This window comes from Pieris rapae, chromosome 1 (genome assembly GCF_905147795.1).
Source record: "Pieris rapae chromosome 1, ilPieRapa1.1, whole genome shotgun sequence".
NCBI classification, from domain to species: Eukaryota; Metazoa; Arthropoda; class Insecta; order Lepidoptera; family Pieridae; genus Pieris; species Pieris rapae.
In genome coordinates, this window is record NC_059509.1 from 650,772 (window position 1) to 678,690 (window position 27,919).

At 32.7% G+C, this 27,919-nt stretch overlaps 1 protein-coding gene across 4 annotated transcripts in view; it reads left to right on the plus strand.

Annotated features, from left to right (window-relative positions):
* Positions 1–27,919, plus strand: part of LOC110995748 (high affinity cAMP-specific and IBMX-insensitive 3',5'-cyclic phosphodiesterase 8) — a 117,352-nt gene that overhangs the window by 28,841 nt on the left and 60,592 nt on the right. The window contains exon 1 of one of the 4 annotated variants that reach the window (XM_022263055.2): positions 3,438–3,643. The exons of 2 other annotated variants lie outside the window; for them this stretch is intronic. In XM_022263055.2, the coding sequence (XP_022118747.2) occupies positions 3,610–3,643 (34 nt within the window). In that variant the 5' untranslated portion in view covers positions 3,438–3,609. Of the gene's footprint in view, positions 1–3,437; positions 3,644–15,673; positions 15,743–27,919 lie in introns of those variants that run through there. One more of the 4 variants, XM_022263056.2, reaches the window with a different exon arrangement.

The following is a 27,919-nucleotide window of genomic DNA, read 5'->3' on the forward strand; positions in this document are numbered from 1 at the left end:
TAAGAGCGAGATAGCCTATTCACTGGAGCATTCAAAGTAGCAGATGAGAGAGCCGTAAGTACGGAAGGGTTTTAGTTCTTGGAACTCAAGCATTACAAAGAGAGGAACATTTAGCAAGATGCTTAGTATGAGTATTATAGTTAAGTGTAAGTAAAATATTGTATGCAAATAAACAAGGCCAATGAAGTCACGTGGAAGTTTTAGGGTATCTAACTCGAAAAGTCCAAACTCTGCAATATATAATACTTAAATATATTGCCTTTTTGTGTGTCCTATGTATTTAAAATTTATTTATTAGTGATCATAACAATCTAATATACAGTACACAATTCGTAATAATAATAATCATAATAAAATAAAAATTGAAAATAGTTTCCCTTTACATTTCTTCGCTGTATTTCGAAACATTTGATGCGTTGATCGAGGAAAGTACCAGCTATGGAGTCTCGGCACCATATAAAGTTATTCCCCTAAAATGCGAGCCACAACTTTGGGTCCCGCGTTCGAAACGAAACACACATATTTATGAGTGTAATTTTTTTATATGGTGATAAAAACACCATCAAGAAACACTGTACGTCTAGCTGCAAGCATCAGTGCGGGCATTTTAGATAGAGCGTAAAAGACATCACATTCTTTAATATTTCGTACAGAAATCTTAGAATTTTAAAAGTTGTTGAACCAATGTTTTTTCATAAACTCTGCCGTAACTTCATTCCTATGTCAAGGACATCCCTTTAATCTTAATATTCGTCCTTGTGGCGTATTGTCTTGAGATTTGTCACAAGGCTTTTAGATAAGATAAACCGTATTTTCCGCAAACTTGTTTCGGAAAAATTGTTATAGCCTTTTCCGGATTAGCGAAAAGTACTTTTTGTAATCCGTTTCGTTTTTATTAGGGCCATTTTAAAATTATATTTATAGTTATTTTTATTTGCTCCAGTAGTTGGCATTTCTGTAGGGTTGTTACCAAGTAACACATGACGACGTGTACTACTACGTTTACATGTATTCTCATCCACCCAGGCCATATGGAAGACCAATTTTTGCCAATTTTTAAGGCAAGTACGTACTAGGTAAGTTAGTACTATTTGTGCGCCGAAAGTCAAATCACGAACCTACATTCTTAATGTACCTGGAGGCGATGAATAATATTTACACTTCACTGTCCTAGCCCCTAGAACCTAGATGGGGCTGAGTCTCCATCGCGTTCGGTCTTGAGCCTCGCATTTCAAAGAAAAGAAGATTAATATTTAGAAGGATATTCTATATTTAGGTATAGGTGATGGAGCTAGATTTATTTAAGTTGGTTTGAGATCCCATCAAAAATAGGACGCCGCCCGACTTGACGACAACCGCGTCATATCTAACCATTATCGTTATCAGATTAATGACGCACGGCCCTCTGGATAAAATATACCTTTACTGTCATTATTAACTACTAAGAAATTACGTCCGGATATTCCTAATCTATCCATACATAGGCTGTCCTTTTAGGTTCTGTTCAGAATTATTTCACTGCCTGAATAGCAGTGTTGGCCTAGTGGCTTCAGTCTGCGACTCTCATACCTGAGGTCGTAGGTTCGGTCCCCGGCTGTGCACCAATAGAGTTTCTTTCTATGTGCACATTTAACATTTGCTCGAACGGTGAAGGAAAACATCGTGAGGAAACCGACATGTCTTAGAGCCAAAAAGTCGTCGGTGTGTGTCAGGCACTGGAGGCTGATAAAAAAAAATGATCATGAAATAGATTCAGAAATCTGAGGCCAAGACCTAAAGAGGTTGTAGCGCCACTGATTTAATAATTTATGAATGATAATTCTAGTCTACTACTGTATATTATTTTTAGGGAATAATAATTGTACGTGCTGACACATTTTCCTACGTTTAGATTGGACATATGTGTGGAATTAAATTATTAATAATACCACAGTAAACGCTCCCTTACAGTGGGTCTCGCCAATAATTAATTTATAGGCAACTGAAGCCTATTTTACTACGTAGTAAAATATTGACTTTCAAAATTTGCTGGATTTTCTAGTATTTACATTTTGAATTTATCCATATATATTGGCTTAAACAAAATGGAACACCCAGTATATATAATCTATGTGACAAAGGCCTAGACCAAACATTTATCCTGACCAATCAAGGCTATTGAAACATAATTTAAGGCAATTAATAAACCAATCGGTTCCAGTACCTGGAATATGTGATAAGAGTTGAGTCTTAACATATTGAATGCTTAAACAATGGATACAAAGTAATAGTCGGAAACTCAAACATTTTAATGACCAATTTTGATTTATTAAATATGAATGTTTGAAAATATTTATAAATTTTTTATTTTTTATTGAAAAAAAATATTCTGTCTGGATCCGAGTGGTCGGCAAACGAGCACGTCGGGTGCCGAATACTCGGATCCGAGAGCTATTGGCTTAAAAAATTACGAAACGCTCGCTCGGATACGAGTAGGCGCCACCGCTACTATGGCCCCGCTCCACTCGGATCCAAGAAAAGAGCACTAATGTGTTAAATGTCGGAAATATAGCTTTTGACATTCGTGCTAAGTTTTAGTGCAAGTTATGATTGACATAAAAGATAATTAACGAACATATTTTATTATAGAAATATTTAGAAACGAAAAACTGTTACTTAACATTTTCAATATCAATTTAATAAACATTGATAAATAAAATATATAGAAAAAACAATCACTAGCGGTATAACCATTTTGGGTGTGGCCCTGAGATTTCTGGATCTGTTTGATGATCATTTATTTATTTAATCCTCCTGTGCTATAATGCGCCGTCCAATTTTTACTTTTCCTTCACAGTTCGAGCGATTGTTAAATGCACACACTGAAAGAAAGTCAATCTTTCCATGTTTAGCTTGTTGAGCCTAAGTATTTTCAAGTACTCGTGGAAATAACAGATATTAGTTACCATGTAGAGTGTACAAAACATTAACGACAGTTTTAGAATTACAATAGTTTCATTGTCAAGATGGTTGACGTAATATTACGCATCTTACATAAAAGTATGTTCTGCGCCGGCGCTTATCAGTCGACCTTTAAACGCGGTGTCGATGTGTCGATAAATCTGAATGAAATTATACAATTGAGGGCTTAAACTCTCTCTAAATTTAATTGAAAGTGGCATAGTGTATTGTGATTACGTTTTATATCTGGTGTTTACAAGCTGTTGATACAGCGATGTTATTCTGTAATTTCCAATAACTATCCTGATCTTTTCGTATCCGCTTTCGATTCTTTCAACATCGCGTAGTTCCAAGATTCAACATTGTTAAGGATATCGTATTTGGACGTTACAGATTACCGGTGTTATCACAACCAATAGAAAGTATAAAAGTGGTGTGAATAAAACCCTTCAGTTACCGGAAATAATCACGTCCAATGTTACAGATTACGCAAATAAATAATTTATATACTGCGCTACGAAATACGAAATATATCGATAAACATAGCATCCCTACACCCAATCGGTAGTAAAAAACGTGCTATCAAATAATCACGACGGCCGCGGTCTCTTTGTACATAGACAACAGATAGTGTTTATTGTGATTGTGATATGTGAAGTAATTAATATCATGAATATGGAAGTGGATACAGAGGAATACAAAGGTAATTTTCATATATTTTCCTTTTTTTGTCTCTAAATGACTTTTGTTAAATTCTAATAAATTTACCTCTTTTCATTCATATTACAAATCATCGCGCCCTCACATTATTGCAAGTTACAATTGGCGAATGATTAAAATACTTAGAAAAAGATTAGGAGCTGTTTTAAGTTGAAGCCGTAAGTTATGTTACCCAACATGAGTTATTAATTGGAAGCGTAATCAAATTCAACTTAGGGTCATTTCAGAAAGAAAGTACCAATTTTAAAAGGCCGGCACTCGCAAACCCTCTGGCATTGAGAGTGTCCATGGGCGGCAATCACTTAACATAAGGTGAGTCTCCTGCCCGTTTGCCCCCTGTTTTATAAAAAAAGTTACAAATGGAACAAAGACAACATTGAGACATTAAGTTTTGTAAATGTATGTGATAATTTTTAGAGTTCTCGTTTCCGATAAGGTCCTTAAGTGTCATTTAGATTTATGAACCCGTAAGTAATCCAAGTTTGGTTTTGTTCGGGTCGCAATCCCTCTACGCCTAATTATGTGTTAGTTATAAGCCCATGTTATTAACCATTAAACTCAGTTGTTACTCAGCTTCAAAAGAATAGTTTTATTTAAACATTTCCATACAAAAAAAATGCCACCACAAATAATATTTACTATAGATCTGAGTTCGTTAGGCCTACCGATCCATACAGTTGCTAAGAGTTCTGTATTATTTAGTTACTTTAAACTATGACACGAATTATAATTATGCAGAAGAACCTTGAGAATTCGTAATTTGCTTTTTATGAATGTTGTGAGACAAAAATATATGTTCGTTGACAACGATCGTAAAAACATATAATTCTCACAAACAAAATAAAGACAAAACCGTTTACGTCGACATCGTTTAGAACATACCGGTTATATTGACCAAAATCAAAAGCCGACTATCGCTTTTACGAATATAAGTAGTCCCGTCGATGTTGGTATAACAGATTTTGACTGTATATGTATATGCTTTCATAACCATATATCATGTTAACTTAAACTTAGGTGCAATGACCTAATAGTAGTCCAACTCAAGTCTTTTATTGGGGTTTTTATTTAACACAGTACCTATTTGCAAAATACACATTTAATACACAATTTTCTAGCATTTAAAACAAATAAAGGTTTGAATACTAAATCTGTGTGTTTATTTGAAATTAGCTTATTAAATTATAAACATTATGTGTAACTTGTATTTCATACTGTTAAATGCTATTTTTATATAATTGTATTCTATTAGCGGTATTTAATAATCATCGCTAGTATATATCAAGGTTTTGCAAATTCTCTTGAATAATGAAAGTTTCAAAGTTTAATTTACATTTTATTTAGTGTTGCCAAAACCTTCAGTTTTACTGCACTCAGCTGGCATGCTATATGTTCATGAGTTCTTGAACGTTTTATGTTTCTAGATAGATAAGTATTTGTTGTAAAGTGCAAAAGACAATAGAAATACAAATTAAATAATTAAAATCATGTAAAGTTGTGTACGTATTTTTTTTATAGAACAGGGGGCAAACGGGCAGGAGGCTCACCTGATGTTAAGTAATACCGCTTTTGCTGTGTATCTTTTCAAAATAATGCAATTACTTGCAATTTTCTAAAATTCATACTTTTAGTACAAAAGGGCATAAAGGGTGAATAAAAATAGGTCACGGAAAACATTTGTGGGCCACACTTTATCTTTATTTATGTTTGTGATAACTTAGGATGGCACTTTACGGCTTAAAAATACCTATAGCCTTTAAAATCTCTTCTCTTCACTTATTGTTTTTTATACAAGGAAATTAAATTACGAAAAATTAAATGTATCGTAAAATCTTAGGTCAAAACATACAAACTTACCACACGAGGTGCTTTAATTAGTACTTGTTAAATATCGGTGATGAAAAATTGCCTTTTCTAATTACTTGTTCAATTCTTCAAATAATATAAATATGTATCTGGTGTTTTACTCCAGAATACCTGCATGAAATTTGCTCATATAAATTAAATAATGAAACAAGATAAATAATATTTTCAAATGTTCACTATGTATGTCATAGCTCTCATATATAACTTAAATTTCTTTATATTTGGGTCACATAGGCAGTATTATGTTATTTATATAAAAGATCGATATTACAGTAGATAAGATTCGGTAGCATTTGGCCGGATAACTATCGTTATCAAGTTGAACAAACATGCTTTATTGATTTTTACCTAACTTGTGTTTGAGTTACGACCTTGGCGGTTGACAGGTTGTAATGTCAAAATTCGTTTGTCAAATTGACATTTATTACACCGTGGTGTAATGTAATGAGTTCCACTTAATATTGTGGTTTCATTAACCCGTCGCAATTTAATTCATTTACTAATCAGTTAAACGAATATAATAGTTGAAAATACAGTAAAAAAGTCTTCATAAATCCGTAAGATGAATCTGGGTTTTACTAACAGTTCACCGCATATTTTTTTTGTTTTAAACAATTTACAAGCGTATGCCATTAATGTATTGAACATGGTAACTATAAATGATTAAACATTTTATATCAATATCTTTAAATTGATGTATTTCGTGTAATTAATATACTATTTTACATGGAACTTTCTTGTAACCCTAACAATTTGTGATTTTTAAAGGCCTTGAAAACTTTGAAAGAAAGAGAAAACTTTCTCATTTATCGAACAGGTTTCCTGTGGAGCTTCGAGTTTTTCATTAAATATTCTTTGTTAGTACTTTTTAAACATTGATAAACATTCGGATATTGTGTAACTTTTTGGACAAATTACACAAGTCTTTAATAAGTTTCTTACTTCTCCGGCTCAGTTCATTACGCACTTGGTTTTTTTAGTATTCTTTCTTTCGTTTATTAGTATTCTCGATTTTTTTGTATTCTTTTTTTTAAGAAAGTATACCAAAAAGAAAGAAAGAAGAGCTCTAAATAAACTATAATATTAATAAAAAATATATTATATTTAAATAAAAATTAAACCAAATTTAAAAAGTTTGGTCCCTGTCGCTGTGTACCTATAGTGCTAGCAGCATTTCCTCGCTGTATTCTGATACATATTCGTTGAGCGAGGAATGCACCAGCTCTCGGTTACCGGGGTAATTCGATACTATCTTGCAGGCGCCTGTCTTTACTCCAAAGGGAATGAAATCAATGTTGGAGTCTCATTAAGACTCTTATTCTTGAGTCGTTTATTATTTTACACATGATCTGCGACCGCCCCAGCTTTTACTCGTGCGAGGGAGGAAACGTATCTCTGTTTCACGCGTGGAAGATGTGAGAATAATTTTTGTAAAAAACACCGTCACAAACCACGTAAAAGTCACCAAGCTGAGGCATTGTAAGCGTCCATGGGCGTTTAATTAATTTTTGAGACTACCCATGAGCCTAATTAAATAATAAAATGGTTACACATACGTCGACATATTACTGCGTTTACAATCAGTAATGGAAACGCTGGCTTTATAAAATAATTAAACAGTTTGTAAATTGGAATATATATTTAATTTCCCAAAATAACTAGCATTTTTGTAAACTTGTAATCATTTAATTAACGTTATGCGTGACGAATGGCTGAAGTTCTAAGTGGTTATTATACTTTCGTAAAGAAGTTGATGAAATATTTTCAGATAAGTAAAACGCAACCATTCAATCAGCTCCTTGGGGTGTGGTTAATTATTCATGAATTATTAAGTCACTTAAAAGATTGAATACATGATAGCTAAAGTAAAATGTAACTTAATGAAAAATTTGTTTTTATGTTTGTCTTAGCAACTAGATGCCATGACCTTTTTAGGTCTTAGATTTCTGCATCTGTTTCATGATCATCATTTCATCAATCATCATCAAATAGGCAAGTACGATTTGTTGAGGTCTAAGGCCTGCCAGTTTTCTCACGACGTTTTCCTATACCGTTTAAACGAATGTTAAATACGCAAATAGACATAAAGTCCATTAGTGCACAGCCGGGGATCGAACCTACGATCTTAGGGATGAGAAATGCACGCTGAAGCTATTCAGCCAAAACTGCTCATAATTGCGTTTCTTAAGCACGCAAATAATATTTATTTCTATTTTTCTGTGGGTATTATTCTTGCCTTACCTAATTATTGTTTTTATTAATTATTAATAATTAATAAATCAACTTTTACAATAATATCTAGCTGTAAACTACACTGATTTTTAATGATAATTCAGGTAAAGATATCGCACTAGGTACAGTAAAAAGCTTTGATGTGAATCGTGACAGCCAGACATAATATGGGATATCAATGTAAATATTTTCTGGAATAAATTTCTGTGAACAGTCTGGAGCAACCAGACAATTGAAGGCTGGAAATAAATGTTTATAAATCAGTGTTACTTTTCTACAATTTCGAAACAAACTGCAAAGCCAAAAAAAAGATAACTCTAAAGGTTGTGAACATTTGTCATGTGTTCTCTGTGAGTGTTTCATTAGTGTGCCTTTTGAAATAAATAAATAATTATTACTATTGATTTACATCTTTTTGCTGCCATTTGAATTCAGATGTTTTAAACACGATATCGTGAGTATATTATAAAATAAGTAATCAAAATATATAATTATTTGTAATAAAAAATAAATATATAGAAAATGAAAACAAATTTAAAAAGTTTTGCCTCTGTGTCGGTGTACGTTTATGGCTGGCGCATTTACTTAATTAGATCCAACAAGATCTAGATGTAATATTTTATATGATTATTAAATACTATAGGTACTATAAGATTCTCGTTTCATCGCAAGTCCATATTAGTTTGGTGGTGATATTAGCTGTTTCTACTACTCGTACGTATTTGCGTGTTGTTCGCACGAGTATGTACGTGCGTGTATTTCACCATGCCTCCTGCTGACAGAGGACAAATCTTTATTACTCAATATGTCATATGGAACATGTTGTAGTGGTTGCAGCTCCTTACAAACGTTGTGTAAAAGAAAAAAACTTGGCGATTAAAAAGAGTGGCGCGGAGTTTATTGCCAATTCTTCTCTTCCGTTCTACGCCGTTGATTTGACAACTGGTAGTAAATGTAAAATTAGAAGCAATTAATGTATATTTCTTTTTTTGATGTTCATAAGTGTACATTATGTTACCTACATGAATAAATGATTTTGAATTGAATTGAATTGAAAAATGGGCTCAATCCCTGTAACTTAGTAACTGTAACTGTTAGTAACTTACTAACCTACGAACATTAAAATTAGTCCGTATAATTATTTCTCATCAATCTGATAATAATTCAAATCAGACAACATTCTTATTATTCCATTTAAGGGCATTAAGACTTAGATCTATTTCGTATTGATCATTGAAATTTTTTAATTGCGAATCTCTTATATATAATTAATCTTTTGCCCCATACAAAACACAACTTATACGATCAGTGTTATTACTAAATTAACTCTTAAAAAGCTTAGTACAGAGTGCACTAATTAAAGGTTTTATACAGCTTGTTCTCAATTCTCGGGGAAAACTAACCGACTCGCGAATTCTGTAAACTCTAAAGACTTTACTTTGTACATTACGATGTCAACCGTATAATAAATTTCAGCGCAGTTCATACCGGTCTGTAGAATTTATATGAAAACTTAATTCCAAGCTCTCACGAACTATTAATGAGCTAATTTTGCCTTTAAAACTCTGTCACAGCTGTTAATAACATTCTTGCAGAAGTCATTTTCACTTATTAAGATTTTCACGCCATCAACTTTTGTCATAATGTCGTAAACGTCGATAATTTTTCTTTCCTTTGTTTCTTTTAGGAGTAAAGCTAGCTAACTACTTGCAGGACATGGGATATAAAAATTATTATATTATTATTATTGCACGGTCTTTTAGAAACTCTTCTGGCCGGAAAGTATAATACAGACTGATGTGTAGCACACAGTACTGGATAGTAGGCACTCCATAAATCAAACAGTCAAATTTCAAGAACAATATATTATAAACAGTTACATATCTCTTCATAGTATAAAAATCGTATTCCGTTGTGGCACATGAATTTTTTCACTGCTATAGCTATTCCTAGGCAGACCTAAAAACGCGCTCCCCATAGCCAAAGACATTTATTTTTTTATTTAAAAGGCCAGCAACACACTCGCGAGCCCTCTGGCTATGAGAGTGTATTTGGCAGACTTAACATCAGATGGGCCTCCTGCCATAGCCCCTGCAAAAAATGGCCCCTGCAAAAAATGCAAAAAAAAGATACGAAACAGGGAACGTCCCTCACCTGTACCTCATATAATTGAATTCAGAAGTATTTGAAACTAACAATATTGTCTTTTCAATGAAATAATATGTCGCTCAAAGTTTTCAAACAAACATTAGAGCGGATCGTGTGCAGGATGTTAATCATATCTTGGTGACATCAACGAGCTAATAAAATTTAGTGGTATTCGTGAAAATCTCGGGATGAGTGCCAAGCGTCACACTTGACAGTTGTGGCCTATTTTCACGGAAATTGTAAATATTTCGTTTTGAAAATGTCGAGGCTGTTAAATAACACTGACGTGTGAGTGTTAATTGGGATGGTATGCAGATGACGTCATCTGGGAGAGTTAACAGACAGATTTTAAATATTAGTTATTTTATGAATAGAACAGAAAACAACTAATAAAGAATAAGTGTGGAGTTTCTTGCCCATTCTACTCCACACGAAACTACCTTTGGAAGGGGCAACTAAAATCATCTTTATATTTTATTTAACGTTCAAAAGTTCAATTATAGGTGGCCTAATTGAAATAAATGATTTGACTATGACTTTTGTGGACTGTTTTTAGATATCGTTAACAATGCTACAGTAGCCTTAAGATAAATGTATAAGTGTGTATTAGTTGTATGTATACGTGAAACACACACCTTGTTGTGTGTGTCCACACACAAACAATGTGTACAATATATAAAACGGATTAAATTTTATTAAATGTTCTATAATTATAGCTTATAGCTTTGCGAATCAAATCAATTTTTTATTTAACATAATGAGCAACTGACCCCTTGTCCTATTGCCAAGGCTAGCCCTAAAGACTTATTTATATATTGCCGCACTAACAAGTTATAGACTTGTTAATAAACAAAAAAAGGAATGAAAGAAATTATAAGGCCAACGTGCGGCCTGGATAATATGTGTGGACGGCACAAACGCAATGGTAGAGCCTGAGAAATTGATAGACCCTTTCCTTTATAGTGCTAAATCTGTTTACACTTATATAGAACCTCAAAATTTTACAACAACATCTATTAATAATTATTTTTTGGGTCTGACGTAAGCCGGTTGCCTCACAATGTTGTCACCGTTCGAGCGCTGCCCAGCCGGGAATGGAACCTACGACCTCAGAGTTGAGAATCGCACGTTTAAGCCACTAAGCCAACAATGTCCTAACCTCGAAGCGGACATATTAATATTTTCTAATTCGTGGAAACTCAACAAATCCAAGTATATGAGTTGCTCAAATTGGATCAAGACTCCACTGATATATATTCTGGAATGCGAAATAAAATTTTGTAGTCGGGCTTTTAAATTTTCCACTGAAAGGATTTCCTGGAAGTAAATTGGAGCAGATTGTAGAAAATGTAATTTCTGAATGACTGTACATTTTATTGGTTTTTATTTTCATTGCATATAAGTAACAAGAGCAGTGTTGGCCTTCAGAGATTCTCGTCTATCGTAGGTTCGATCCCCGGCTGCATCAATGAACCAGTGAATTAACTTTTTTTCTATGTGCGCATTTAACATTCCCTCTAACAGTGAAGGTAAAGATTGTGCTTTACACCCACAAAGTCAGCGATGTGTCAGGCACGGGAGGCTGATCACCTTCTTGCTTCTAAGATTGACAAATGATCATGAAACACAAAAATCTGAGGCCTAGACCTAAATGGTTAACCTAACTGGTGTTTTTTTATATATATTGATAATATTTTAAATATTTCACATTCCGTAAAAATTTTGACATCGAAAGAGCCACCTATTGTGGTAACAATACATAACTTGATATTTAATTTAGTTTAGTTTAGAATGTATATTAATTTTATTATCGGTAAAAGCGTTGCAAAACTGTGAGTAAGAGAGATCCAAGGTGTCAAGTTTAAGGAAAATATTCACTTCACATTTATGAATTGAAATAAGTATCTGATTTTGAACTTAGGACGTTTATAAGGGATTATTCCACGAAAGAGTAATTGAGAAGTCCATTATTTTTGAGAGCTTAAGGGGACCCCAATCATATTTTAAGACCCGCCTAGGAATGCAGAAATAACCTGATTTTCTAGATTCTCCTCAGTTCTGTCGTCAAAGTCTTATACATAGGGCACTTTTTGTTTTACGATTCCTAAAGTAACTGCTGTTTCTTATAATGATTCCGAGCATTTTTCAAGTGCAAGTTTTGGTTCAAAATTTAATTCGCATAAATACATATTGTATTTTAACGTCCGTTCATTTGGTCATTATTGTCATATGATATCACTAGCCTAGCAATACGGGGAAACCACAAATTTAGCTTAGTCACGAAGTGTATCTTCTTATTGGACACTATGTCATATACTTATCAATTAAGACTCAGAAAACAATGGCGTGATTTGGCGAAATAGCAAGATTTTGTGATGCAGACTCCTAGTTTGAATAGCATAGCTTCTATTGCACTTTAAGAACAAAATCATCTATTGCTTAATAAGGAAAAACTATTAAAAAAGTGTGCCTGAGAGATATATAACTTACTTCTCTAGCTAAGATCAAAATAATGTTACTGTATATTTTTTTCTTTTTTACAGAAAGTCATATAAATTCTTTTAGCAATTTTGTAGCTGTACTGTCGGCATTTCGACAATACACAAAATATATCTGTATACCAACATATATGCAATTTCTGCATCTGTAGCTAATAAAATTAATTCGAATAAATATTAACTCTAAAGATAATAAAATGTATTCAATAGACAATAATTTGTTCACGAATAAATTGAAAAGTATTATGATCCTTATATACTGGCACAGAGCCATAAAGCCGGAGACGAAAATAATGTTTCACATAAGATAAACATTCAAATCTAAACATCGATTTACGTGACTCAAGTCTTTACAAATTAAATTGTAATTTGTATTTTCCAATAGTAATGAATCGCTGTCGATAAATACATTTCTAAAGCTTTTTTTATAAATGACTCAGTTCCTTAATACCTCTGCGTAGATCTTTTATAAATTTGTTTTTCGTTTAAATGTTTTTATTATAATAATTCCACTCATAAGAGTCTATAAAAGTCTATAAAGTCTATAACGAAACGGAAAGCGCATACTTGATGGGGGAAATCATCAGACTGTACGTTCCGGACAATTATTACCGCTGCCGGAGGCATAACCTCTTTGCTGTGCGTTCGGCTCGCACTGTCCAGCGTCAACAAGCTCCCATTCCTCGACTACTCTCGATGCTAAATGGGTTTCTCGACTCTTCACCGGAGAGTGACCTATTTGGTGAGCGTATGGCGGCAGTGTACTCTGATTTGAGGGTATACTTGGAGAGTATTAGGGGTTAGAATAAACTGTGTTTTATGTTATTTTAATTAATTTTGTATTGTATATATTATAGTCTATTTTATTGTGAGTTTAGCTATGTCTGTAATTAATCAATAAATAAATAAAAAAAATAAATAAATAAAAATAAATAAATAGAATATCATTCATCAGACCGTACCTTCAAAGCACTACTAAAACCACATCAAAGTTAAAGTCAAAATCATTTATTCATTAAGGTAACACGATATAAACTTATGAACGTCAGAAAAGAAATACATATTAAGTGCTTTTAATTTTAAATTACCTGCCAATTCTCAAATCAGGGCCGTACAACGAACGAGTTTGTTCTACACAATGTTTTCTTGGAGCTGCAACTATTATTCTATGTTCCACATGACATCTTAAGTAATTAATAATAAAAACAAAGATTTGTCCTCTATCAGCGGTAGGCATGGTGAAATAGAAGCAAGAAAATAAAAAAACAATTCATAGCATACACGAATTCAAGTTCCACCAGTCACCATAAGTAGCTCCCGTTCACGAGTATGACGCATGGCCAGCCATCAGCCCCCTTGCCATAGTTTAGGGAGACAGATAACCCGACGTGTGACAACCGTCGGGGGGGGGGATAAATAAAAACTGGCAAGAAGATCTGGCATGATACTCCACAACTTACTCTGTATCGACTTTCTTGGGGAAACACAAAAAATATCACTTACAGCCCGCTTCTGCAGCTCAAATATGGATTGAACCTTTTAAATACGATCCACTATAATATATATCACAGCGCTACTTAGCACTATCTTCTATGTAAACATAGATATTACGTTATACGTATCTACGTGACCATGATCTAAAACCGTATTTTGAACATCTAGGTAATATTTATGATTGTTTAGATTAGAAACTGTTACAGAGATTACGCTGAAGAATTATGCAACGCATTTTAAAAACGATAACATGGCATTTATTACCTATAAAATGAAACATTAGCGGCGTTACAATCTTTTATTTTGGGCCTCAGGTTTCAAAGAGGGAAATAGGTGACAGATACAAGCCATCGACTTTTTGGTCTATTGTAAGGTTTTTTTACCATGTTTTCCTTTACCGTGAGAGAGAATTAAGCTTCCTTTTGTTCTATAAAAAGCCTTTTCCTTGTATGTTTCTAATAGCGCCCATAGGTAGGAAAACAATTGGTACACAACTGGGATTCAAACGAACGCCTATTTGTTTAATTAAATTTCTACCATGTTTGTTTCATAAAATTAAGGTATTTTCATTTCATTTTAAGTTGGTACATCTTTCTTTTCATAGTGTAAGATTAAGGTATATTACCTATAATGGAATAGCAATGTTGTCCTTGTTGCTTCAGTGTGCGACTCTTATTCCTTCGGGTAGTAGGTTCGATCCTCGGCTGAGCACAAATGGTCTTTCTTTCTATGTGCGTATTAAAAATTCCCACCAAAAACAGACAGACACAAGAAGTCGACGGCGTGTCAAGCACAGGCTGATCACCTCGGCTGAGGTCCAGGGCTAAAAAGTTTGTAGCGCCACTGACTTATATTTTTATTAATATAATAATAAATAATCATTCTTTAAAAGAAATGAATTAAAACAGAATTATATTATAATCTATACAAACTGTTTTATTTGACACAAAAGCCAACACTGATTCTTGCATACGTCGAGTTAGCGGAAAATGGAAATTCAATATGAAATATAATGCATAATGCAATTAAAGCTTTCACAGAAACGTCATTCAGAGTTATATTGAATTCTTTCAACGCATTTATACGGAGATTGGATATCGTACCAATTATTTGTATAAGTTTTCTTTTGTACTGAGATGGATTTATTTATTTAAATATTTTTATATTCAAAACTTTAACGCTTCGTAATATTTTGTTACTCACAATTATAGGAGATAATCATTTAAAGTTCTATTATATCTATATAAGATATAACATCAAACTGATTTCTGATGAAGTTTTATTGGCCCAGTGGCTTCAGCGTTCAACTCTTATCTCTGAGGTCGTAGGATCGAGCCCCGACTTGAACCAATGAACTTTCTATCGTACTTGTCACCTTCAACACAGTCAGGCATCTCTCTGATTTAAATTCTTTACTGCGACATATATATTTGAAAATTTCTTAATATGGTATATTTGTGTAGAAAAGTGTCTAAAATATGGACCCGCAACACAGAGTCGAGGATATAAGGAATATAAAAAACATACTCGCCATAAATGGTAAAAGTAAATAAAAATAAAGTCAATGATTACTGATTTTGGTTAATGGCTCCTCTTAATAGACGATTTTGACAAGACAAAGTATGGTTGTTGACCATTTGACATCAAACCAAAGTCAAGAGGTCCTTTCAAATTTCCCGTAGAGATAACAGTATAATTCTCTATAATTAGTATCAAGTATCAACCGTCAATGAAGAGTATCAGCATATCTTGCGACGTCATAGATAATGGTCGCCATTCAGTTGACTAAACTCGGTCTAATTTGCCGCGTGAAATGTTATATAAATCTTAAGATATGTGGAAAGGTGAGTTTATACTTATTTATTTATTATATAGCATAATTAATTAAGGTAATAATGATTTAAGTTAGTTTAGTTAAATAATAAATCCTGTGTTCGAGATTTCTCGTCATCTTTTTTTTTAATTATAAGTATCTTGATAGTAATTTATCTAAGACGTTTAACAAAACCGCTTATATATTTTAAAGTTGAACCAATTAGACTTAGGGAATCAAGAAAAAAATCTTAAAATGCCGGCAACGCACTAACGACCCCTCGATGTGTGATCCTCCAGCCTCAAAAAAAATAACATCAGTCCCGAAATTAGTTCAGTCTATTGGATTGTTTCTACCCATTATGGTGCCTCTTAGTTCACTGTTGTTGGAGATATTTCAACAGCTGATCCCCTCGACATTTATTACCCAATGTCGTGAAATGCGGACTTTTACAAGCCCACCATTATGAATGTTTTCGTTCACATCAAAGGATTTTTTACGACAACAAATGTGTGCACATGGTTCTTGACGCGGGTGTATGGTTATTTTATCATAATATTTACAGTTGCAGTCTGGATAGTTTAAAAAAAATTATACGATTTGGAAATTTTTCATCTATTGGGAAACTGTTCTACTGGTAAGAGACACTGTTCAAATTCAAGTCATGTCAAATCATTAATCTCAATTAGGACTATTAAACAGGCATATATTTTGAAGTCAAAACTTTAAGATAGAATTTAAAAAAACATGAATTTAGTTCCAAAAGTGTCATATGGAGAAGAATAGGCAAGGAAAAAATAGTTTTTTCAATATTTTTGTTACATTGATTTGATAATTATATGAAAATACCATGTACCTACCACACAAAAGTGCTATAGTAAAATTAAATAAGTGCATGGTGTCAAAAAAATAATCCAGCAGATAACTACATATTGTGTAGATACATGATCCTCACATATTTACAACTATAGATTTTACATAATTCTTTATAAATAAAAATCAATTAGTTATTCTTAAGGGAATGTTATGCTATTTTGTATAAAGACACTTTTCATTAATTACTAATAAAAATTGACATGAATATCCAATAAAAAATAATAAGAAACAAAATAAAGTACTTAATATTAATAAAGAAATATTCTTAACTCATATTTGTATGAATAACGAAAAGTATTCCTTTTACTCTGACAGTTAAAAAGGAATTCTTGTTCAGCGTCTTTAGACAGAATAAAAGATGGTTCCCGCTGTCTGTACCACTCTTACACGACAACATGGACGTCATAGCTATCAAACAATATTTCACAAAAATTTCTAACATCATCCAAATCAACATTTTCTTCTTTGTGCTCTCTAAGTGGATCGCGACATGTTCTCCGCTTCCATTTGCTTCTATCACTCATAATTTTTCACTCCAACATTATATAAAAATTCGTATTTTTTTGAATACTTTAATATTTTAATTATACTGAATTTTCGATTATGAACCACATCTCATACACACATACAGTTTAATCGGTAGCTATCTTTTAGCTTTTGGAGTAGGAGGATAATTGGCTCTCTCTCTCTGTTTCTCAATTCATGGTGAACAGGTATTTAGACATTCACTTATTTCCACTTTACCAGCTCTTTTAGTTAATTAAAGGCGGCGACGTAAAAATATAGTCTCCTGAGAGTTGCGTCAATATTTCATAGACGGCCAACATTGCCATTCTAAATATTAAGGCGTTTCTCTTGTATTTTACTTTTGCTGAGAATATTTTACAAAAGAAATGTAAAATTCGGTGAATCGGCAATAGAAATATGTAATTCTCATGTCACTATATTATATATGTCATGTCACTATATTATATGTCACTATATTATATACGCTTTTTGTATCAATTATTTTGTGTTTGTATGCGGTCTTCGAACATTGGTTCGTCCTTCGTCCAAACGGTGTTTGAAGTCTCGTGGATCATGTACCTAAGAATTGTCATAGTAATCGTTATTTTTAAATGTGATGGCGAGAATTTAAAAAAAACAAAAAAATATATTTTTCACCATAAAATTGAAGTAATAATAATTTAAAAATCGCATGGCTGTTAAAATATTATTGTACTTCCCGATTTCTTTATTAGGTCGTAGATGAAGACGTATTTATTGTGGCACAATAAACGGGTGTTTCAGTCTGATTTGCGATCAATAAAATTACGATAAACGCTACAGGTTATAAAGTAAATGTTATTACTAGCGTAAGGAGTGTTTCACAATGCATGATATGATATAAGAAATCTACATTTTACTTACCTTTGTTTTACTGTGTTCCTGCGTGTTTAATTTTGTAGATCCGAAATGTCCTTGCATTTGTAGTTGTTAGGTAACCACGGTAAAATTCCCCCTAGTTTTTCTTCATTATATATACGATTTTACTCAGTGTTTATAAATTTAAAGGCCGTGTTTACTTTGACTGAGTATCAATTAATTTTTACATATACATGTAATAGTTATTTGTGTGGTGATGACAATCATCATTTCTAGGGTAGTATTTGGATGGAGACATCCTGAAAATTACCGTAATTTATAATAATTATTTATTTATTACATGAATACATATAATATGGTGGTAAAATCTAAAGTTCGCATGTTCTGCCCCACATAGTGGCTTGTAAATTTTTCTTAATAGGGATTTTAAATTTTACTTTATGAGTCATATCAATGAGTCGATTCTTAAAAGATTTGTATCTGTATGATCATATTATACGTCATCAAATAAATATAAATTATAATGTTCCACGCAAATAATCATTTACCTACACATTTTTTCCAATTATGTTTTTTTTGGCTTCGAGATTCAACTCTGATTCTGGTTACACCAAAAAATTAGGACTTAGCTTATCAAAATCAAAATTCGTTTATTCAGTTTAGATGTGTCGTAGGGCATGCTTATGAATGTGAAAAACGTTTACAAAATTCGCTGGATAGAAAATTTAAATGCGGAGTACAAAGCCATGGATCGAGGTATTTGGTAATAGCGGGAGGAAGTTTTAACTCATGAAGGAGTTCCGATCAATGGTGAAGGTACTGAGGATATTAGGCTATCCTAATAAAAAAATAAATAAAAAAAATGTATATAATAAATCTAAACAACATAATACATTAAAAATATATCTAATAACTAACCTTACAATTTAATTATTAAAAAATATTATTAAAAGGAGTCCCTTTAGGCAAGGTTCCGAAGATATTAGCAGCGTTCCCCCTTTGAATAGCGAGACTAATTCTTTGTGCGAGGTAGCAAAAAATATAAATCTAAACTATATTCAACATTTGTATAAACTGGCTTTATTATTATCACTATTCTGTGCAACATTGAGCTTTTTTAGATGCAGAAATTTAATCCATACACGACTGCAGTATGTATTATTTACAGCGCTGATAATAAAAAAGGTTTTTAATAAGTAATAAATAAATAGTTTATTTTTGCATTGCATTTTGCAAAAGTACTTTCAGATTGAGTAATTATTAAAATGCAACACGATCAGCAAAATAGAAATAGGCATACAGATGGCATATTAATTATCATGTCTTAATAATAAGAACAGGGACTAATACACCTAAATGCTTGCCTTTAAAAAAATATTACCTTCTCCTTGTATGCGATACGTGGCGTTGAATGCGTTAAATGTGATTAAATAGTTTGATAGCCATCGTGTAACAGTTTCTTATATACAAAAAACGTTATTTTTTCACATTCAATAAATATATTGATATACCCAATTAGTCCTTTCAAGAATGCATTTATCAACACACATGTTAATGTTCCCACAACGATCAGTATCTTAAGTCATTGCGAATCATTTATCATTCGATCGAGTAATGAGGTCTATGTCATAGTATATTTTGATCAGTTGGCTTAAGCCGATTGTCAAGCCAGTAGAAATAGAAACAGCCGTTGACAATATCCGTGAGGCCCTATAAGGCTTTTTATGGAAATATCAAAAAGGTTAGTCGACATTATAGGAAACCGAAGAGCTGGCAGCTACCTCGGACAAAGAATTAGTCTAGCTATTCAAAGGGGGAACGCTGCCAGTATCTTCGGAACCTTGCTTAAAGGGACTCCTTTTAATAATAAATTTTAGTTAATACATTTTATGGTTAGTTATTATATTAAAATCAAATCGTGTAGTTTTGTGAGTTAATAATCTAAAAATGTTGACAGTTTATTTACATCATCATTCAATGTACTTATTTTATATTGACGACTTGATATATTTACAAATTAGGTGGGCTGTAAAGTTATTAACATGAAATCTTTTTCATATAATCGATTCGATACTGATACAACGATAATAGCAATCATACAATGTTTCGATACCATTTTTATTGTATGATTTGTAGGCTCAAAGTAGGCTTCTCAAATCTCAAGAGAAAGTCGTTGTTTTCCAACAGAAATTTTGAGAATAATTAGCCGCTGGGAGCCAAATCTGGAGTATAGTTATGGCTAAATTGGCGTTTACAATACAAGCATAAAGCTTGTGAAAGTATCTGGTGCTGTAAAGTTTATATATGTTATAAAACAGCGATCTCAGGAGAAATACTATGGAGTGAATGCTTACGTAACTAAATTAAACAACTAACAACTATATAATCGGTTTCTTGTACTTTTATATCTCTGAAATATAGGCCGACTGTTCAAAACATTCTACGGGTAACGTGACCCAGTCTCGGGTGAATGACCTTGTCGTTACACTGGTTAATAGCGACCACAATATTGACAGCTGTTATTTACATCTAAGCACCTTTATTGGATCGCTGGACTTCTAATTACTACTTAATTACATTTTTATACAGAACTGAACAGACGTTTAGACACAATCCCTCCTGATGTTAACTGAGATGTGGCGCACGCCTGTCCAGAAGATGGCTATTGGTCCAGGGAAGATGAAGGGAGCAAGGAGTTGCGCTAGTATAAGACAGTATACTCTATGAAAGGCTTAAGGGCGTCCTCTGGTGTTCCTAATATCCTCAATTAACCATGCATCATATCACATACTTGGGGGCTAACCAGACTGTGCAGATACAAATGATAAATATCCATGGGAGATAAAAACTGTCTTATAACATTACCTAGAATAAAACTGTGATGAAAAATTACTCGCTGGACATTTTTCAACAGCTCCAAGGATTCCTTTTGCCGAGTCGTTTTAGAAACCTTGCTGTGTAATCCCATCGTGAGTTGAATGCTGCGATATTGCGGGCTACTCGATTGTGGGGAATGTATACTTTCTTCAACATATTGTCATGAGTATCTAATTGTTCTCCTTGAATCTTTGGATAAAAATAAAATTTAAAAATAAAGTGCGTGCCTACAAAGTACACAATATACATGTCAGAAATGAAACTTCTTTGTAAACTAATTATTACAAAGATAAAAGCCCCAATAGATGATCATGTACCAGTATATTATCACTCCATGTATTTGTATATCTATATTCACACTGTATACTTGCTAATGTAAATTTAAAAAATGTGTGTTTACTGCACAAAATTGCCATGTTAAGGTCAAATATGTAGTAAACGAATACAACAACCAAAGGCGTGTATTGTATTGTTTCTCACTCTCTGTCAATCTGACTCAACCGCTCTCTCCCTTTTCTTCGACAAAATCGCTGCACATGTTCGTGACGCTAATATTATTACTATCGCGTTTCATGCGTAAAACTTTTACCCTCAATCCTAAAGAAGTTGACTTCAAATAATAAATTAAATTAACCCTACTTCTTTTATTGCTTGGCAATAAGATAAGATGTAAGATATTTTGAGGCGAGAACGAATAAGCAAACTAGTTTATATAATTCGTAATTAGTAACACTTATGTGTAAGTTTCTAAGTATGGACACGACAAGCTCGTTAAATTGATACACGATTCGGCCTAAATAAGGCGTTGTGAATTATTAGTAAGGTTGGCATTCATTTTAAACTAAGAAACTTTATTTTTAGGTAAAATCCTTTTATACGTTTAATTTTCACCTTAAATTCAAATTCAAAATTTATTTATTCATGTAGGTAACAATGTACACTTATGAACGTCAAAAAAAGAAATATTAAATGAATTTAATTTTACATTACAAGGGTCTGTTTCACAATGTCCGGATAAGTTTCAAATAGGCTATTAATTACTTATTTGTAGGATAAATACTATTGTTGCGTTTCACACTTTCACATAGCCATTTGGTACTTTAACCATACATTGTGAATTTGAAGCCCATAAACTGATAGAATATAACATCATGCAAAGCCCGCGAAACCATGCTGTCTACCAAATTGTCTCTTAACGAATGTAATGTGATAAAAATGTTTTGAAACCTATTTTTTGAACTAAAAGATGAAAAATGGAATTGTGACTAACTAGTCACTTGTTGATAAAACGTTATGAAAGGATGTTGTTAAAAGGGACAAAGTTCAAAACTGACGAAATTCTAAAAACTTTGCGTTTATTTTTCTAGTGTTTTCATAAATTGTCCACTATTAATATCTCACTTCTTCTTTGGATCCTCCATCACTAGAGGTTATCAGTCAGTCTCGTAAGCGTGTCTTGTCTATTGCTAGATGAAGCAACTCTTCCGCTGTCGTAATACCCGTCCACCCTCTAATATTGCCACGTCCCTAATGTGGACGGGTATTACAATTTTTTTCCATCTTATTCTTAAGTAGCCCGACCGACCGAAATATATACGGGTAGCGGTCATGGCGGAACACGTGTTAATATAATTATTTTTAATTTCAATTTACATCTGTATGTAAGAAGCTACGAGTAATATCAAGTTATTACATTAGGCTTGCTTGCATAATGCGGATTAATGTCATCGTAAATTAATAAGAAACAAAAAGCGACCAAGCGTAGCTAATAGCGTTGACTTGCTCGTGAACGATTAGTTTTTATTTTATTTATTAAAAAAATTGTTTTGTTTGTGTTTTATACAATACAATACATAAAAAAATTAAGTTAGGTTTGTTTATGGTATATTTTGAGGAGGAGAAATTGTTAATGAGGTCGCTTGCATCTTCTAGCGGATTAATACTTGCAGCTGAGTTTCATCCATCGACGTGCGACGTCGAGGCAGAATACGAAATCTCACCCCTATCACCTCGAAGTCAGTTACTCCATAGCTCAGCGTTTTTAAGGCAGGTTTTGCCGCGCACTACGACTATGTGGAACCACTACAGCTACCAACAATACGAGGCTCCATCAAGAATGAGGCTATGTTTATGTTTGTTATGAAAGAATGGGTATGTTCCTTAGCGGCCCGCAACGCGGTTTTACAAATTCAGCCGTTTTCCGCCTGTTCTATAAAAAAATATTGCCTATTGAACTCTAAATCCACGGACAGAGGCCGCTCTGGCTGAGATGGTGAAATTGGTGTAAAAGCTGTGAATAGCGTTACGATATGAAAAGCGTTTTACATCAGTTACTTCTAAGCTGTTATTGCTAATGTTATTGTTATTGTTATAAACAGTATTTGAATACCAAACGCTTGAAAACTACATTTTTTTCTTAGTCAGATGAATGTACGTTTAATTTTTACAAATAACAGATGTTGATATATAACAAGATTACGCAATTATATGGGAATTTGTTTTATGTATTTTTTGAATGAATATGAATATGTAGAAATTGTGAAAGACCCATACCAGATTCTCTGCTTTTCAGAGACTGGTCGAGTAATGAACTAATGAATAAACCCTCGAAAACACTTCGAGTCGTTACTATAAAGCTCCAGTCGCTCGCCAATTCTACCGGGTCCTCAACGGCATAACGTTAAACACCTCGAGGGCATATTTTCTTCTATTTACTCTGTAAAAATTTACTTCGTTCTAGAGCGCTCTCTCTCATTCTGCTGTGACCTACCCAAAACCACTAGGATAGCACTACTGCAAACAATGTTGTATGTATGTTTTTTGTATGGTATATAAACCATAGTTATAGTCTCAAGTATAAGAGTCTTTCTTCCCACTTCGATTTTGTTCCCTTTGGATAAGAGATCCTTTGGCTGTTGGGTACCAATGCTCAGGTACTAATTAAATATTTAAGAACAGCTAGGTAATGCTGCCAACGTTAAAGCTTCACCATTAGCTTGCCATAGGGACCAAACTGTTTAAATTTGTATTACATTATTTTTATTAACTCTTTATAATTACTATATAGGTTAAGAAAAGTGCAAATACTGTATATTTGATTTTTAGGTTTTAATAAACGATTCAGAACTGTATATTCAACCCTTTGAAATCATAGTTTTTGCAATAAGCACAGAGGTCACTAGTTGAATCATAACTGTCTATAACGTAGCAATTAAATCAGATTTATGTCTCGCAACGAATGCAATTAGAATTGTTGCAATTTATTTTGATTTACAGCGCACAGTTTTAACAATGTAATTCTTTTATTCTATTCTATTTGTCTACGACTAACTAGGTGTTTGGTAGAATCACGAACAAATTAAAACTGCTAAAATTAACAGGCATAGTTTATGATAAAAAACTTCTGAATATGGTTAAATATTATTTTATAGATTTTTAATTCACAAGAGTTTCCTTAAATGTATGGTTTTACAATTAGATTCTTCTTAATTTTTAATTACTAAAAAATCAAGCTAAGACAAAAATATTATGCGGTATGACGAAATAATGTAATCAATTTAATGAACTAAATAAAATTAATTAACAATTGACAATTCAAACTCACTTTAAACCTACTATAATAATAATAAACTCAGATACTTTAACAACATTCCTTTTTTGGACTGTGCCACTCTCTGCTCACCACTGTTAAATTTGGTCTATCCACCTTATAAGTTGTCTTCCTTTGTTTAGTTTGCACCTTATGCACGAGTTTAGTAAATATTTTTCTGCTCCACTTTTTTGTTCCTCTTGCCACGTGCCCGGCCCATTTTTACTTAAGTTTATTTCAATTCAATCTATTACCTTACTTGTTTTTCTTAAAACTGTGTTCTTTATTTTGTTTCTTTTCTTCCCATCTTTCTGTCGATCTTTAACACCTTATGTGAAATGCAGACCAATTACCAAACTCATAATATTCAATTGAAGTATACTAACAGTAAAATAGTTCTTCAAATCTAACCTAACCATCAATTTCAATAGCACTATGCATCTCATAAATATAACCGACCCCTCGATCTTGATTAGCTGTACAAAGCCATCAATATTACTTGTGTCGTGACAAACTTGACAAGTCGACATACAACAGCTTATTGAGTAATGTGTCTGGAAGAGTATGGAAAACAGTTTTGAATCACGGGACTGGATTGATGGACTATCGACGACTCTCTTAGCAGTTTAAAAATATTACAATAAATTTTTTTCGGGTTTTTGGACCCGTTAAAAATTTTTCGCCCAATCTTGGCGCATCTATCTGATAAGGAGGAAATCAGCACAGAGAGTGTAAGGAGCAGTGTTTGTGGTTTTAAAGGGCGACTGTTATCCCTGGGATCGTAGTATCCTATCAGTTACCTTGGTATCTTGATGTAGAGAGAGCGAGAAGATGAATATTATAGAAGAATATGGATGTCTTAATAAAGAGAAACATTAATGTGTAAAGGTTACTGTTACTTAGTTAATCAATTTCAATAGAGACCTAGAAGATAAAAACGCTTGGCAATAGTTCTCATTAAAACTAATGTTATAATTTGTTTTGTAGTCTAGGAAGTGTTGTGAATGTGTGTGTAATGGTGAATGTGGTAAATCACAGACAAGATTTTTATTTTATTTTTTACTTATGTTACTTACATGACGTTATGGTTTATGACATTTTCCTTTGAATATTTGTAATGTAGAGGGAGCGTAAAACTTGCTGAGTTTCTTGCCCGTTCTTCTCAGAACAAGGCCTCCTGTTAGTTTCTCGAACGGGCGACGTAGTCTTGCTTTTTCGCGAATTTTGTAAACGTTTTTAACATTCATAAGCATGTCCCAAGACGCATCTAAACTAAATAAATGAATTTTATTTTTGTTAATACCCTCCTCTTAATATCACATAATTCTAATAAATTATTAAAATTGCAAATTTACGTGCTAACAAAGCCTATAAACAATTATAGAGTGAAAATATTTAATTTTTTAGTTTGTATGAATCAATAACTGCGTATGCTATTAATATTAAAATGATACCTTAGATTTATGTATATACAACATTGATTTCCAAAATATTATTTTAAATAAATGTCCAACCTTACGCTGCTGTTACAGACGGTTACACAATAAATAAAGAAATTCTGATGCTATCCATAAAAGGACTTCCATGTTTTTGTTAATATATTGTTTTAGATAACATAAAAATGTCTTATCGACATTTTAAGTAAAGCGATTTGTTAAGTTTAAGAGAAAAGACTAAAGTAAAAAGAGGTAACCACTTAACAATTAAATGAAACAGGACTTTTAGTTATGGTATTAATGCAGCCATCTTTAATAATGCGACCAAGAAGGTATGCCGACAAAATATTTGCTGGAAAGAATAACATTCCAATACGCTGTAATTATCTGTATTGGCTATAAACTGATTTTATAAATCAGGAAGTAAGCCTCTTATTGAACTTAACATATGGGCTTCGGAAAGCTATATATTCTTTGTCTTTGGAAATAAATATGTTCAGGCACCAAGGATTCGAATTATTTGCGAATATAACTGAATAAACACTACTTATCACACAGGTTGATATATAAGTGGGTTTATCGATTTAAGAGCATTTTTGAAGTAAAAAATTATTAATAAAAACTAAACATTTTCTGTTTCATCAAAAAGCGATATAAAATAGTTTATTTTAGAAAGCTGCTATTACTATAAGCCTGACTATTACTCATGCACTTATATCCGACAGAGCTGGCAATAAACAACCATTTCCCTGCAACACTTTTAAACTGAACACATTTTACACAATTTGCTTTAAATTGAAATAGCTTTTCTGAACCGGCTTGACCTGCACGTTAAAAACAATTGTAATCGCTTTTTACTTACATTTTTAAATACTTTTCTAGTTTAGTTCTAGGTACCGCATAACTATCGTATATTTTTTGGGATCACTAAATTAGGGATTAAAGTGCCGAATGATATAAATTTAAATGAAATAAAACCGGTTCAAATATCAGAGTGATTCCACAAACTTCAAGTTGGCGCCTGGTAGATAGTACCGGTGACCCCAAAGGTGGTCTTTGTCTCGCTCAACGGATAAGTATCGAAATATAGCGAAGAAATGCTGCCAGCGTTAAAGGTGCTACAGGGACAGAACTTTATAAATTTGTTTGATTGATTACTTATTATTTTTATTATAAATTAAACATAATTGTAAACTTAAAGAACAGATCACTAAGCACGTGATGTTATTTGTGAACATTCAATAGTTTAGATACAGAAATGCCGCTATGTAGGTACGAACCCCGTAGGTAATTATACAAAAATAAGTAAATTGTCTTTGGTGAATAGATAGGTTATGGTTTTTATCATATTATATGGGTGATGTGTGGATAATGGATGAAATGGCGAAGCATTCAGGAGTGTGACTAAAAAATTATTATTATTTATTTATTAACAATATAAACAAGACTAAAAACACTGTGTCTCACTAAGAAAACAATCTTGGAGCAAAATAAATGTATATAAAAGTATGTTTTAACTCTTAAACTGTTAACCGTATAGTACATTTATTAGTCGTGATAACTTCAACGTTATGTCACCAAAGACGTTGTTACATAAAGTAATAAGCCGTACTATTGTATTATATATAAGCGTATATTTATTTTTTAATTTAAATTATTATCAATTACTTGTATACATTTATTTAAATATATTATCTCATATATATAATCAAAATACAATCAAACCTGACAACTGTACCTTTCCAACGGGTGATAGCTGTAAACTAAATATTACCGAAAATATTTTTTGAAACAATTGTTTGATAAAACAAATCAGTGAATCGAAACAAACAAAATAATTGCGAGATGTGTGAATATTTAAATGCTAGTGGGATAAATTTTAGAACACTCGTTTTGGTACATGGATTTCCAATATTCAATTTCATGTTATTTGATTATGGTGACAAGTCAGTGTTGACTACAAAGGAAAAAGTGCAGTCAGTCATGATTTAAATACAGTAGGATGTTGTGCGGGTTGAATTGCGAACGCTGGCTGGAGACATTACATTTGTTCCATATCCTTCAT